We start from the raw sequence: 16,391 nt of genomic DNA, 5'->3' as shown, positions 1-16,391 counted from the left end.
AAAGCCTTCAAAGCCGTTCTCTGATGTTCTTTTGATGAAACAATATCAGATAGATTGGACAACACAGAAGAAATAGCAGCATCAATGCTAACGCTTGCTTCCTCAATGCGAGCCGCCATTGTTGTTGGAATCTCACGATCGCTTCTCCACTCCAGGACACACCCACCCTGCATATTGATTGGACAGACCATAAATTGGGTTGGGGAAATCACTTTCAATGAGCGGGTTCCCAGATGTATGTGAGTGGAGCTGGGCGGAGCGAGACATGCATCTGGCTGTTGTCAGGTTAGTATTTTTAGGGAATGTATATTTCATACTTTTTATTTTTTCTATTTTATAGTAAGGACACCATTTTAATATAGGCAGCATCTGTTACAGCACTGTCTTTAAATCTATGAATGTCAGAGGTTGTGTTTATGTAATTAATTTGTGGCTGCTACTGTAGCTGACAGTACAAAAAATATTAATTCAATATTTTTGCTACAAATATCAGGCAATCGGGAAACATGAGGAAAACAGCACTCTTCTTCTCCTTCCCAAAACTCCATCTTTTGAGTAACCTGTTATCTTGGAGGTTATGAGAAACCGGGATCTTAAGTTCGAATAAAGGGCGCACAATACAGTTTATGCTTATAGCTAGAAGAAATAGCTCCAGCAGGAAGTAAAGACCCAGACAACCAATGGTTCTATACAGTATTGTGCATGAATACGTTCAATGAATGCTGCTTACTGAAAGGTGAACGGATCAGTTTTAAATTAATGAACGTAAATGAGAGTGACGTTCACTCTAAGAAAATTGAGCATCACACACAACACACGATCATGTTCAATTTATAACGATACTTTTCATTGGATTACGTAAGTTTTACGGCATACCGCATGACAGACCAGCATGTCTACTGCCAGTACTAGTCGGCACAATTCAGACTGGTCTACTGGTTTTTTCTGATGCCAGTTTTGCAGAGCTCTTGGTAGAGATTTATGAGCTAACAAGGGAAGAATCGGACAGAAAAAAAGCTCACATTTTCGTGCAACCTGCACCCACTGGGACTTAACAACAGATCCATACGTCAGCCACGTCCACTTCAAATTTAAAATGACACATTGAGTTAAAGCATCCAAGCTAGTTTTGGAAATATCTGCTAATGAATGAGGAACATAAGAAATCATTTTTGATACACATCTTTCCAGCAGAACCTGAATGTACCTGTATGATCCTGTATTCCTTGACTGCATCAAGTATTCTCCATTTCTTTCTATACATTATGATTACAGATTTAAAGGGTGAAAATGAGGTTCTGTTGTCTAGAATTGTGTTTTAATTTACCAAATTAACTTGAACTAGTTCATTTATAGGTTTGTGAAGTTAGTTAATTATGAACTATGAATGTGAGCTAGTTAATTTCATCTGTGTAAACTGAATTTTGAGCTTGTTCTTTTTAACCATGAACTGGCACAACAATGGTTCTATAGGAGTTATGTGCCAGCACAACGTTTATCAAGTTAAAAATAACTTTGGCTTTATTACTTATGTGTCCACTGTCTCTATACAATATAGGGTGATGCCCCACAACTACTTGAAATCAAATTCCACTCTCTCCACACATTACCCCAAAATTAATGACAGTGTTTTACCGGATCTGCCTTGTTACTGTCCATGTGTATAAGATGTATGTCACAAACTTAAGGCAATCCTCATCGACCTGTACTATTCAAAAGTACCAATGGCATAGAAAATCTCATAAAAACAAATAACACTTGGAAGGCTGGCAGGGCTTCGTATGCATCCCTCCCCTGCACTGCTTTTCTTGCACATAATACAAAGATAAAGAGACAATTTGTATTCCTTATTGCTATACTAAATTCATTTTGATGAAGCAAGTAGTATATTTATTTCCTACTGTAGGCTGGAACAACTGCTGGCACTGCATTTGGTGACAATCCACAGATCTGGTGCCTGCAGTGTATATTAAAGGAATTATCTCACCCTCATTAAGAGTCACTGGTTAGTTTACCCTTAAGACATATTTGTAAAATGTAGTTTAGTAAATCCATGTCGCCTGTGCTGCCAATGCCAATGTTGCACCGCATTATATCTTTGTTTTGACTTTGATCCTGGGGATTTTCAATTTTCACTTGTGTCTGTGATTTGACACAGGCAATTTCTTCTTTATTAATTTTTGATCAAATAGGTTGTGCCATATTTATTTAGTTACAGTGTGTTCATTATTGTTTTAAAGGTTTTGTTATAAAAGTTTGTTCCTTTAAGCTTAGATTCTTACTTATTTCTTGCGTTCTGTTCTCCGAGTATCTTAGTTCATCTTCTGAATAAGTGTTGGTTTTCCTATTTCCCTCTATGTCAATTATTCATCTTCTCTCAGTCTCCCTGTTGTGCTCCCTTCCACACTTTCTAAATCCTCATGATCAGCTCATCTATTTCCAATGTCATTCTTCGCCCTTCGTTGTGTTTATAAGCTCTCTGGTCTGACTTTTAATAACTGATTCTTCATAACTCGGCCTATGGATCCAGGCCATGTTCTTGTTGTTTATTTTCTGTAACTTACCCATATTCTTTATCAAACCTCTATCGTATTTTCAAAATCCTACCAGTACATTGATATTAAGCAGCAATAAGATCACTGAATCAAACTGCATTGTGAGAGATGTTTTTCCCTTTTGTAAAGTTTTTCCAAGTATCTGTTAAACCAGACTGTTGACAGTGTATGGAAATATACCACCAAAGGTATTCATACTGAATACATGTCTTTTTAGAAAATGAGTCCATGTCTAAATTATGTGTTAAAACCTATTTATATTAATTATGTAGGCCGGTGTGGCTTTAATGATATATAAATATTTACTGTACTTTTCTATCCAAATGTAGCATGAAAGTTAATCGCTTTGCAAAATTACAATTTGCGCTTGCCTGAGGTATCTGTCAAATTGTTTTCACAGTGCTAAGTGGGTCACAATGGCAAAATTTACTGGCATGTAGTAGCTGCCAAGAAAGCCTAGGGTACAAGGCTGTGCTTCAAAACAATCAAGAGAAGCTGCCACTGTCAGCATAAGACTGCAAACAGGGAGAGTATAGATTTGGGACATATACATTAGACAGCTGCACCTAAGCTGCCATCTCAGTGGTAATCTCTCCTGACAGATTTCAGCGTTGTTTAACTTGGTATGATTGAGTGTAAAAGATTGTGAAAAGATAAATAAAAAGTAGATAAAAGACATGAAGATAAGAAAAATTACACCCGAGGAGCAAATAAAGAAGATATTACAGACTGTCCTACATATCAGCTGCTAATGAGTGTTTGAGCTGCAAGACCCTGAGCAACTACATCTCCACAGGGGTACTACATGAATTTCACCCTAGCCAGTCGAGACTGCTGTAAGTCTGCAGAAATGTTGTAAGAAACAGGGAGGGCATGGTAATTGTAATCGCACAGTGTGGCTCAATTTAGCTACTGCCTTAATTACAAGAGTCAGGCAGGAATGAAAGAGGGGGTTGGGGGAGTTTTAGAAAAGACTAGGTGCAAGCTAAATTATCTGTGAAACTAACAAATGAAGGCAATTAGCTGGCTAGCTCTTAGTTTGTCTACACAGTGGAAATGAGAAACCAGGCCAACAGACTATCTGGAGCAAGCCAATGGTTTCTTTAACTTTTCATTAATATGTTCAGCTCACAATGCGCTAATTTTAGGCAACACTGAGATAATTTATTAGATAAAAAGCCCACTACAAGCCACTCACTGAAACACCTTGGTATTCATTCCAGCTATTTAACATTAACGTCTGTGTATACATCAAGTTTTAAGGGATGCCAGCTAAAGAAATGATAAATGTATGTTTGTATTTAACTCCTTAAGGAAAAGGAATCAGCTATGCAAGTATGACTTGTAAGAGAGTAACTGAAGGACAATTATGAAATGGGGGCAGGTAAGAAGTAAACAAAGAAATAAGGGGAAAATGGTTAAAGCAGATGGTGGTAAAAGGAGATGAACAGGAGTGTGGATCAAGGGACCAGGTAGGGATGCCAAATCTCAGATGATAAAGTACATTTTAAGTTCTATAAACTCACATTTTTACCAATAACAGAAAGGGTTCTGGAGATCTGATAGTTGATGCAGAGCTTTATTTTTCCTTTTTATTTGTTACCCTCTGTGTATTTGCAGTAATAAAAACTGAGGGGTGACGTGCCAAAAAATTAGCACAAACACACACATTAAAAAAATCCAACAGAGCACTAAATGTAGCTCCTCACCTCGGCACTGGTCATCAATCTCCTCATGGCCGATGCTACAGATGCAGCGGCCCAGTGGAACAAGCCAGTCACCATCAGCACCACAATAAAGTTTGGGTGTGTCCCTTTCCTCTGCGTTCTCCACGCATGCCCCCCTCACTTCCACAAGAGAAGATGAGTCCATGTGTGGCACTGTGTCAGGGAATGCTGCCAGGTTCCTTAAAGTTGATGGACAACGTTTGTAGAATACCTTAAGCAAAACAGGACAAATGGATATTTTGCTGGAGTTTTAAAAAGAATCATTTGAACAATTGAAGACACTAATTCATGCAAAGAAATGTTTCACAATCAGGTTTACAGACCTTAACAGAAACAAGGGCAATACAAGCTCCGACATCTTGAAACGCTAAGTAGAAACCCTTCTTTGTCACCGGTCCCACCTCCCTGACCTCTGTGTTGAGGCGAAGAACACGATCTCCAAGATCTGTTTGCGTGAAACTTTCATCTGCTGCAATAGTGTCCACCTTCAAACCAACAACAAACATTTTTTTCCCAAAGTTTTGGATATAACAGCAGTTTACAATGGAAATATAAGTTTCTCAAGTAACTGACCTTCGCATAGTCAGAAGGGCGAAACCGTGTTCTTACAGGAAGCGGTTCATCCGTCTGTAGGTAAAATAGGTTGAAGGTTTCCTTACAGGTGCCAGAGACCCATGGGATGGAGTTACAGTCTCTCAGGGTAAAACGTAGCTCTACGTATACCTGAGGCAAAATAAAGAAAAAAACACAAAAACAATTTTGGTGACTTTTTTTTTGTAATTATTTTAGTTTAATAATCTTTTTTTGCATGAACATGTATTTATATCACCCAAAACTGATTTTGCCTCTCCGATTTTATTAACTTATTCTATATTAGTAAAACAAGTTGAGCAAGAATCAAAACATTTTAACTGTGAGAAAATACCGTAAAAGAAAACTTTTACAGTAATACCCAAATAAATCTATTTAAGAGGGAAAAAAGGTGTAAACCAGTTTTACATGATGAGTAAATGAAATAGGAAACAATTAAAAGTTTAAAATAATATCCTTGCTCCTATTTTTCTAAATGAGACTCATTAAGTATTATCCTTATTTAGTATTATCTTCTCAACACATTGCCGCGTTGTGCAACATTAATGACTGAATCCCTATCAGCACTTAGTTTGGGCCCCACACCCAAGGACTGCCCCTTTGGGTCCCTTAGCAAGACCCGTAACCCCCCACACTGTTCCCCAGGCGCTGTACAATGGCAGCCCACTACTTTAAAAGGGGATGGGTTTAATGCTGGAATTAAATTTGTTGCTCTTTACTTGTGACAGTGTAATGGCAATAAAAATTGCTGGAAAAAAATGTCGTCACTGTAAATTGCATAAATTTCATATATTTTTCATACCGTATATTACTTTTTTTCTACTCTGTCTTTGCTCTGATATTGGTAGCTTTTAATCTGATTGTTCTGCTTATAGTGACAGCATAGGCATTTTGATTCTGAAGCTTTAACAACCCTGCAACGTGATAACTTAATTCAAAACGGATATCACAAAAAGAAAAATATCTAGCAAATAGATATGGCCCAGACCCTTTGAGCAGCTTGCCGCTGGATCCATCCAGACCGCAGCCAGTTGTTTTGGTTTGGCTCCATCACATGGCAAACCTGAAAGGTGTGAATAGGTCTGTTCTGTTCATCCATCTCTGTGATGGCATCCCACTGCAGACAAGCATCAGACAAAACACAGATACATCTCTCAGTAAGTAATGCCAATTCACATTTAATTTAGTACAATTAGCGTTCATACAATAAGTATGAAATATTACAAATCTTGCAAAAAATAGTTTATTTGTTTAACGTAAAGTACTTATCTTAACATCTAATTAATTATGCAAGTATTTTGTTTTTTATTTGAAAGGATAAAGAAATGTATGGCCATTATATAAAAAAGTGTAAAGAAGAGCTGAAGATAAATTTTTCTACAGAATAAATATGAGGCTACACATTCATTTCAACTTTTATGTATCAAGTAAAAACGTGTTTAAGATTACAGAAACATCGTATTTTAACATCAACAAAACGCACTCCCTGGTCTCCATGGAAAACTTTTTTGCAAAGCTTGCAAAAGCATTTTGAAAACAGTCATGTTTCCCCATTAGCTCTGCATTATGTGGAATTTCTGCATTACCTAAATAAGTATTTATATTGAAACAAGCTTTATAAAAGTGGAACTTAACTGTGGATTAAGTAATTGGCTGCATATCCTTTATACTAAAATATGCACATGCAGTTGGTTTAAGTAACATTAATATAGATATACATTTTGAATCAACAAAGCATCAAAAAACATCTTTAAACAGTGTGAATGCATCAGACTGAGATTAAGTTAAAGGTATGCTTAATAAAACACAAAGCTGTTAAAAATACTAACAACAGCTACATCAGTGAATGTCATTAGGACTTTTTTACAGAAATCATGCAAGTTGTAAACGTTCTTGAGCTTAAAAAAAAAACATAATTTCAAAAACATAACTTTTGACAGAGCTTAAATCAGTTTTGCTAACATTTTCAGGTAGTTGCATCTGACATTCCCACTCATTTGTCTGCTGCTCTTTAACACTCGGATGATCAGAGCTTCAACATACGAATACACGCAGGACTTCTCCAGTGGTGCTACACAAACAGATGAGATAATACCGACTGTATAGCTGGACATCATGGCTCAGAAACATATACACAGGAGTTCCTATCCTTCTATGTTCTTCAGTGTCTGCTGAAAAGAAAACACAGCAATACACATTGCAATAGAAGTTCTTTATAAGGAATTCTATTTCCTTTTACACCATGAAGAAAAAATATGTTTTTTTTTTTCTTTTTAAACAGACAGCTGCATTTTTCATTTCTGTCGAATGGGTCCTTTTTTGTCTGTGTGCAGTTGGCATGTTTCTCCGGTGTGTTTCCACAGATCAACAAGCATGTTAAATTGGGATAATTAGAGACTAATTAGACCTCTGGAGGAAATAAGTGTTTCTCTGCTGGACTTGTTATGAACTAATGACCCATCTGAGGAGGCTCACCTAATGGCTAACCAAACCTACTCTGCCTTCAACAGAATTATGCTGACAGAGAAAAAATGTGTCTCTAAATACTTGATTCATCACAATACAATTTATGTATCTTTTATCTGTATCATACTTAAATAGCAGAGATAATAATCAGAGTGAAGACAAGTGAGCTGACCACTTTTTGACACAGTGCTTACCACTTCTTCTCATCCAACACACCATTAGGGGAGTAAATGAAAAACAAACCCATGCTTCAAAGGTGAGACAGAAATTGATCTACCACAAAATACATTTTATTTTCATAACTCTGGACCCATATAGTAGGTTGCTTCTTTTTCCATCCTAACATAAAAAATAAAATGTAAATAGAGTTTGCTTCAACAGCAGCAGGAGGAACCCACCTTATTATCATATATACCTTTTGTTATTGTTGTTTCTTTGTTTGTTTTTTACTAGGTCTAAAAAATCAGGAAAAAACACAGCCAAGTTTGAGAAAATTTTTTTAATTCTTTACATATACACTTGAACTTAATTATCATGTTTAGCTACATGACCCAGCTTAAAAAGTGATAAAATAATCTTTCTGTATTGTAACATCTTCAGTAGATAGATATCATCTAATAAAATAAATAATAGCTTGAATGAATAAAAGTAAAAGTATCCAGAAATTAGTTTCACAATTACACTTTAAGGAATGTTCAATAAGAGCTTGAGCAATATTGGCTTATCCTAGACTTATAAATATTGTTCTATCTTAAAAAAAAAAAAAAATTCAGTTATTTTTTTCCACAAGAGTGGAATAAACAGCTGATTAATGTGCAACATACACATAAAATAAGGCGCATTTTGGCCCCTATTTAATGCAGTTTAATGATTACATTTATGAAGTTTAACAATGCATTTTTTACAAATAATTTTACAAAATTTGCAGGGGACATTTAGCCTCCCTAATATTCAATGAGAAATCGCCACTGCTTCATAGAGGGTGTTTAAATTACTTTAATTTAGCCAACCACAAAAGATACATTTACAGTATAGTGCCTTTGCCAAAAAAAAAAACACTGCAAAGGGTCATAACAGCCTGTCAAAATGTGCTCTGTTGTCATTACAGAATATTTCCCCCATATCAATGGACATGTTTTTTTAATGTGAGAGGAGTTTTATATTTTGCTTATTTACCTTTGCAGTATTTTCACTTCTTACTGTGCCACAGCTTGAAATATAGCAGTCATGATAACGTGTAAGAATCTACTCATATAAAAGTGTGAAGGTTTACTAATATTATTTTACCATGTGACTGACTGATGTCAATTTGACTTAATTTCAAAATGTATTAGAAGAAAAGTATTTAAAGCTTAGCACGGCAACTCTATGAATCAAACAACAAATTGAACAACTGATGTACAGTGCTCTCAATTACAAATTATTGCATAACACTTTAACCTTGACTGGAGTGCTGCAAATGCAATTAATTAAGCTATGTAAATTATCTCTATGCGACACCCTTAGGCCAAATCAAAAATCAATCATAATCATTTACTCTTTCATTTGGTACCCTGGTCATCTTAAAATGCTGTAGCTGCTCCTCACTAATGAAATATAAACCTGGCAGACAATATTCAGGTATATTCTTTATGGTGTAAACTTCAAAATAGGAGTTAATGTCTGCTTTTACTCCAGCATGGTGCAGATAATATTCTTGGTATCTATATATTCTCTATAAATATGCCATTAATTATTTCAAAACATTAAAATTACTTAAAATATGTTTCAATAAATCTTTTTTTTATCCTAAGACACAATGTAAACCTCACATTATTGTTTCAGAAAGCTTTAGGGATTTCATTGGGTCATTTTAAACAGTTAAAGCTATAGCGTGTAATCATTTCAGGGATTTAATGACAGAAATGTCATTTTTTATACATAAGTATGTTATATTTTTATCATCTATAAAATGAAATACTCAATCTGTATGTTTGGGTTGCCTTAGATATTGGTATTTATAATTACATAGGAGCAGGTGGAGTGTGTATGTAGGCAGACATCTTTCTACGGGAACGCAGAACTGATAAACTAGTGACTGTAGAGATCGCTGTTATGCTCGAATGGGAGCCTATATAAAACCTACATCCTACACAAATACTATTTATAAAATACTATTTATAAAATTATCAATGTAACCTTCTTTCTCCTGCTCTTCAGATTTAATAATACAATGTTAATGTACATGAGAAAACATTATTAAAGAACTTATTGATTTGTTGCTTGAATGGCTGATCATCAGATACTGATTTTTATGATCAATGCCCCAAATTCTGATCTGTGCATCTGTAATATAAACAAACCTTGCCATCACTTGACAAGAAAGGTGATGCAGACATTACGGAAGCCACTTTGTACCATAACAGCTTCTGCCGCTGGAGGGACAGAAGCGGTGAGGGAGATGTGGCTCATGTTGCTGTAGTCTGCGCATTAGATGTTGCTGAAATGACATATTGTAGCTTTTATCTAAAAAAACACGTGGTTTATTCGAGAGGTGCAAACGCACAGCAAATACACAAATGGTAAAAGTACTTTAAAAGACAAAAAATGAGACAAGCAATCTCAAAAAACATATGCAAAGGAAAAAGATACAAAACTGAAATGCAACCATCACAGAAAATAGAATCAAGTCAAAATACATAAAGGTGCTGTAAAAAGAAAACAAATTGCAAACACATACATGATAAAAACACTCAAACAAAGAAAACACTGTAGGTGAAAAAAAGCTGCAAACAAGCTCCTACTAACAGAAGCTCTCCAGACCACTAGATGGAAGTTGACCATTCATTTCTACGGGACTCGATGGTAATACTTACAATATTTAGATCAGAATGGATATATTTGGACAAACAGTGGCAGAGGAGAGGCAGTTTCTAGTTTTATGACATTTGAGATGGTTATTAAGATATTTCGATTATAATAATTAAAGCAGTGAGAGAGTAGTAAATATATAAAAATGTATCAAAAAGATTCTGACTGATGTCTTTATCTACACAGGAAAAATGATCTAGAAATAAGTTAACATTTCTTAAATTAAGTATATTTACCCTTGATTTTAATAGGTAAATTAGATAGTTTGCCAGTGGAATGAGTATTTTTACTGTTAAAATAAGATAATTACATAATATCCACTTGAAATAAGACAATGCAATTGTGTTTTCTTATTTTAAAACGTTAAATTGTCTTGTTCCATTGGCAAAATGTCTCCTTTATCTCCTCAATTCAAGAACAAATGCACTTATTTTTAAGAAAAAATTACTTATCTAGATTTAAATTTTTTTCCAGTGTAGGGAATCACTATAACCAATTTATCATGTGGTAGATATCTTGTGAATCATCTCTACACTCTCTTTCTATCTGTACCTCTTTTTGTTGTTTTAAAATACATTTGTTATTATTTTGTATAACAGGAAATCTTTTAGCAAAGGAAATGTAACTAAGTATAGAAAAACTGAACTGTATCTTGAAGCTCAACTCCCACATTTCATGTAAGACGAGCCTATTGCCTCTTTTCAATGCCCTCCTTAGAAGAACTTAAAAAGAAAATTGAGCATCTAAAAAGAATTGGTTGCATATGATCACTATTAAGTAATTAGAGCTCCATGATGCATACAAACAAGCAAAAATGGTGATTTGTCACCACATTTTCTCTAGTCTTTGAAAATATACCCCTGGGATGAAACATGGTTCAGAGCCGAAACAAATGTGCTGAATATGAAAGATGAGCTGCGGCTCACACTCTAAGAAGCAATCAGATATGAAAACACGCTTTGAATATTTGTAACAAGCTCAGCAGACAGTAAAATCGGATTTTAACTGTAAGATGTAGAACTAATTACTGTACAGAAAATCATAATAATATTGAAATAGGGGTGTTATATACAAGGTTTTATGATTTGCTGATAAAAATTCACACAAATGGCTTTGCATTTGCAATGTGATAGAACACTGAAACCTAATTTGTTATCACTGGACTTTTGTATTAGAGTTTTTTAATAAGAAACAAGGACAAACATATACTGAGAAATTTATACCATGGTGAATAAGTACACTTTTGTACCTATATAAAGACTTGTCAATGCTTGCTCAGGAGACATACCTTAATGACCACATGAGACGTATGTTTGCACTAAAGCAGTTAATGGCTTTACTGGTTACAAGACTTTTTTGTGGAAATGGGGGAAAGAGAACAAGTGTTAGCCCAAGCACATAAGTGTGGGTTTCTGAGAAGAACCTTAAAAAACTTTAAAATATGACGCTTTTCATATTTAACATTACTTTTCAAGTAATGTTATGTATTTGTGTTTTTCGTTTAAATCTTTCGACTTATGTACCTGATGTGCAACCTTGAGACAAAATTGCCTTAGAAGACAGTGTATTATTTTTCTTTGAGCATCTTATTGTTCTGAGGACTCTTTCATACCTAGGTGTATATAAAGAAATACAGATTACATTATGTCTTGAACTAGTGCATAGTTTTTAAAAGAAAAAAATATATAATTTTATGCATATTTTTTAAAAATTAAAATTAAAAAACTCAACAAAACAGGCTTGAGTTGGAGGCAGCCAAATCAAGCCTATTTTGTGGTTGCCATGACTGAAAATGTGTTACGCTACAATGACATGTGCTGATAGATAATAAACACAAATCCTGTGCTTTAGATAAAATGAACCTAATACAGAAGATCCAGAAGCACAGTACAGGCAGAATACTATGTACATATTTTGTACAGCAACTAATCCTAATATGAGCTACACTATATGAAACTTAGGTTACATAGATGCAATGTTTTTCTTTTCTCTCTTTTTTTTTGTAGGCCATTGATTTAACACTCACAAGTTGCTAAAATTCTCACTATGTTACTGTTGAATCAAATTTTAGCCATTTAACCTACCCTTCAGTCCACTTTAGAGGGATGTGTATAGAGTTTTTAATCAGAAACAGAAATACTTTGCCTTGCCGGAAATTCTTAAATCGTAATGCCATGTTGTGTTTGTTTGTTTCTGCATTTTAAATATTTGTATTTTGGTTACTGTATCTGTACACACCATCATTAAATCAAATATCTGTGGATAAAAGTAGGAGACAGATGAAATATTTCTAGGAATATTCCTTTAAGGGTCTGCATATTTCATATTAAAATATTTAGATGTTGAGTAAACAGAGGCCGCATACACCAACCAACCAATATCGCAGACCTGCTGCGTTGTTTCTGGAACAAAGGTTGGGGCTCTCATCCCAATGCGGAGGTTTGAGGTTTTGATTAAAACAAAGCAATTTGTCTTTGTCAGACTAAAATAAAGAAAGAGAGTAGATGTTATGGAAATATCATTAAATCTCTGTAGTTTTGATGAATTATTGATTTGATATGAATCTGGTTGGCATCGCACCGTGATTTTCTTCAATCACTTAATGCTGCTGTTGGTCCCCATTGCAATAAAGTCTGTTTATTGAGAAACAAGGACAGAGTAGCTGTTTCCATAGAGGTGATTTGCCTTTAAAGCCTCTCTGTAATTATTTGTCTAGCTTAATTGATTTAATCAATTTTTAATACAAGAGAAGCACCACTATTTCACCAAACACAGACTCACATGCACACGCAACCTTGTGTAATATTACGGATGTTTTCATAAGACAACCTGCTGTTGCAGCTGTTTCTCAGTCCCAAATGAAATATTTGTAAAAATTGAATTCAAAGTTTTTCCCCTTTTGAGTTAATCTTATATGATACAATCAAATCAGTTTAATCTCTGTGTATTTTAATATCTCTGTCAGTTTCACTTCTATAATACATAATTGTTATGGTTTTTAGAGATACAAACAAACAAAAAAGAACACTAAAACTAGATAAATATATAAATACATATATAAATAGAGTTTTCAATGCATATTTTAAAAATGGTTTGACAAATAAAGATTAAAACTAAAAGTTGGTATAGCCAATGAATTCATGATATGAAACATAATATATTGGACATAACAATTAAACCTCTCGAAAATGCTCAATCTTGTTGTTTAGACTTTATTTTATAAGACTGCAGAAATTTGAAAATACCAAAAGTTTATATTACTTTGAATCATGCTGCTATTAAGACAATATAATCTACTAGATATACGTGATAGAGTCAACGTGGGGGTGGAGGTTGGTTGAGAACCCAAATGCAGAGATGAGGGAGGCAGAAATGAGTTCTTGAAGCTTTAATAAAATCACAAGGGCAACAGAAACAAAATCCAAAACAAAATACTAGAAACCAAAAAGCAGGGGAAAACACACTTGAGGAGGCAAGCCACGACAAGGGACCAGCAAACAGAGGAGGAAGAGTATAAATGGGAGACCGAACAAAGACCAGGCTAATCAGCAGATTGGGAGCAGGTGTGGACAGAAGAATCAAGAAGGGAGCTAGGAGAAGGAGACTTACACAAGGGGGCAACAGAGAACAACTCAAAAACTACAAGACTGTATAAATATAGCACAAAATGGAAAAGAAACACAGAATAACATAAATCTAAATGAAACTGAACACTTAAAAAGAAACTCAAACAGACGTCAAGAAGGGTAGAACCTAACAGATAGCGCCTTAAAATAGTATGTAGTATATAACTCTTGGCTAATCACGATTTTTAACTGATGAAAAAATGCAGATTTCCATTGCGGTTGTTTTAGAAATGTATTTCCAAACAGACTTTAGTAATATTTTGGAGTCCTCTCTGTTCTGTTTTGGTGTCACACTATAATGTTATGCAACAAAAAGGACAATCCTAGCTCTGCCTGATTCCAGGTGTACCGAACCAAACCAATAGTGCTGAACTGGACATTTTTGTTACTAATACTGTATGGTTACTGTTAACCTTCCTACTACTGTAAGATTTCTAATATTTGTGTGCTGGCATACCTTTAAGTGAATCATACTTTAGTTAAATGAGTTTTAAATAAAACTGCTTTCTCCTGATAAATTAGTGTGGTTAAAACCAAACACCTGGCTATGATAATAATTCCTAAACATAAAACCTTTCCTTACTTGTATTTTTTGGAAATATATATTTAGAAACACATGCTGTTCACACAAATACATAATGTGCTTTAACCACTAAATCTCATGCCACCTGCCTCTGCTTTGGGTTTATCAAACAATTCCCATGCCACCTTCAGGTAAAATGGGAAAGCAAAGTACAGTTCTTTAAGGAAACAACAACCAGCTGCTGGTGCAGATGCAAGATGACAGTAGGGTCAGACTCAACACCCTAAACTTCAGAAAGCACATAAACTTAGTGAACAGTAGCATCAACTTCAAAAGAGAAGATGTCAGGGAAAAATACTGCCTTTTGTGCTGTACTCAGCATGTTACGGACTTTCAGGCATACAGCAAAGTTTATGAAACCACACACAACATCACCACCTACGTACGCTTATACTCCCACTGTCCCGTAAAAATTTAAAAGTATGGTGGGGAAGTATGAAAACCCCAAAAGCCCAATGCTGAGATTGTCCCAACAAAGACACAAACAGAATAAAAGGAGCACATAGATTTTAATAAAGCACTTAATATCTGTGGAAGCCCCACATGGGACTTTCTCAAGTCAGCCAAGAAATAACACAACACCACCCCATTTATAAAACTGAATCTGCAACACACTTCAGCTGAAAGCTATTGTGAAACTGCTGCCCTCCACTCCCACAGTTCACACTGAAATTCAAAAGTCCCACATCCATCCTAGATTCTGAGCCTGCCTTTCCCTCGGGGGAAATTAGTCCTGTTACTCCTCACTCCCCGCTCTCCTGTTCTTGGTACTCGCTTATGCTGAAAAGGTTAGAGCTCAGATACAAAACACCAGGATGGTGTATAGTCTACTTTCAAGTCATAAGCTACATTTCTCACTGAAAAGAACAGCTTCAAAGTTACACATGATGTACTATTTGGGCTGGGTGTACTTTTTTCTATAACTTTGTAATGCAGATATAATAATACAGAATACAGACACAATAATACAGAATACAAAGTTTCTGATGTATTTTTACTCACCAATGATCGTTTTTACTAATGTATAACTTGAATAAAAAAAAAAGTTGAATGTTACAGCTTGTATGCTTTGAGGACCACAGCTGTGTGGAGAGTGGCCATAGAGTAGAAGCACAGAGAAAAACATATACGTTATTTTTTGGTATATCTTATAACACAATGTAATAAAGCATTTAAACAGTGATTAATACATAAAAAATCCAATTCCTCTGTGGAAACAGAGCACATTTATATTCATCAGTGCTACAGGTTTTAATACAGATTTTGATTTCAAAAGACAAGCTTGCTGCAAGCTACCTTTCCATTTGATCTGATGATTGTGATTAAAATACGCCACCTGTAAAATAATCCTGCGCTGCTGGACAGCACATTAGACCTGCTACTCTAGGAGACTGCACTAAGGGTGAACAGGATCCATCCAGATGCAGAAAAATGCAGTGTTTTAAGGATTCCCCCCCCCCCCCTAAAACTAGTATTGCTCTGCTGCGGTACTGTTTAAATTTCATTTAAACATTTTTTTAAAATTAATGACAGGCACCAAATATTCTCTCTCTGCTGTTTTTAAAAAAAATATTCACACAAATGTTCACTCTTCTAAGGTCCAGATTTGTGTGACCATATTTTCTATATTTTTGCTGCTCTAACACTAGAACTTCCCCATTGTGGGACAATAAAGGGATTTTCTATTCTATTCTATTCATAATATTTTTAAAGAAAACTTTAAAAATATTTGTTTCAGTTACAGTAAATGACAGTAAAATAAAAATAAAAACAAGTTTTCAGTAAATGACAGAAGGTTTTAGGTAATTATATTATATATTTCCTGATGGTATCTATTTTCATTTTTGATAAACATTATTATTTTGGTGAAAAAAAAAAGACATCACCATAAAACCCTGCTGGTGGGATCTCACTCACCCCATTGACAGGAAAGGTTTTCCAGTCCAGTTCTCCCAGTACTGTTGTCGTGTCCAACAGAACCACTGCAGATAGA

The 16,391-nt window shown here is 34.9% G+C and overlaps 1 protein-coding gene across 1 annotated transcript in view; it reads right to left on the bottom strand.

The window, feature by feature from the left end:
• The window catches only part of LOC107090552 (ephrin type-A receptor 6-like), an 82,128-nt gene that overhangs the window by 51,369 nt on the left and 14,368 nt on the right, over positions 1-16,391 (bottom strand). The window contains exons 2-6 of the mRNA XM_015383990.1: positions 16,316-16,380; positions 5,862-5,990; positions 4,856-5,005; positions 4,606-4,767; positions 4,265-4,493 (exon numbers count right to left, since the gene is read on the bottom strand). Coding sequence (XP_015239476.1) covers positions 4,265-4,493; positions 4,606-4,767; positions 4,856-5,005; positions 5,862-5,990; positions 16,316-16,380 — 735 coding nt within the window. The remainder of the gene's footprint in view (positions 1-4,264; positions 4,494-4,605; positions 4,768-4,855; positions 5,006-5,861; positions 5,991-16,315; positions 16,381-16,391) is intronic.

This window comes from Cyprinodon variegatus, unplaced genomic scaffold (assembly GCF_000732505.1).
Source record: "Cyprinodon variegatus isolate N-32 unplaced genomic scaffold, C_variegatus-1.0 Scaffold15, whole genome shotgun sequence".
In the NCBI taxonomy this organism is placed as follows: Eukaryota; Metazoa; Chordata; class Actinopteri; order Cyprinodontiformes; family Cyprinodontidae; genus Cyprinodon; species Cyprinodon variegatus.
This window is presented reverse-complemented; position numbering and strand designations above follow the sequence as displayed.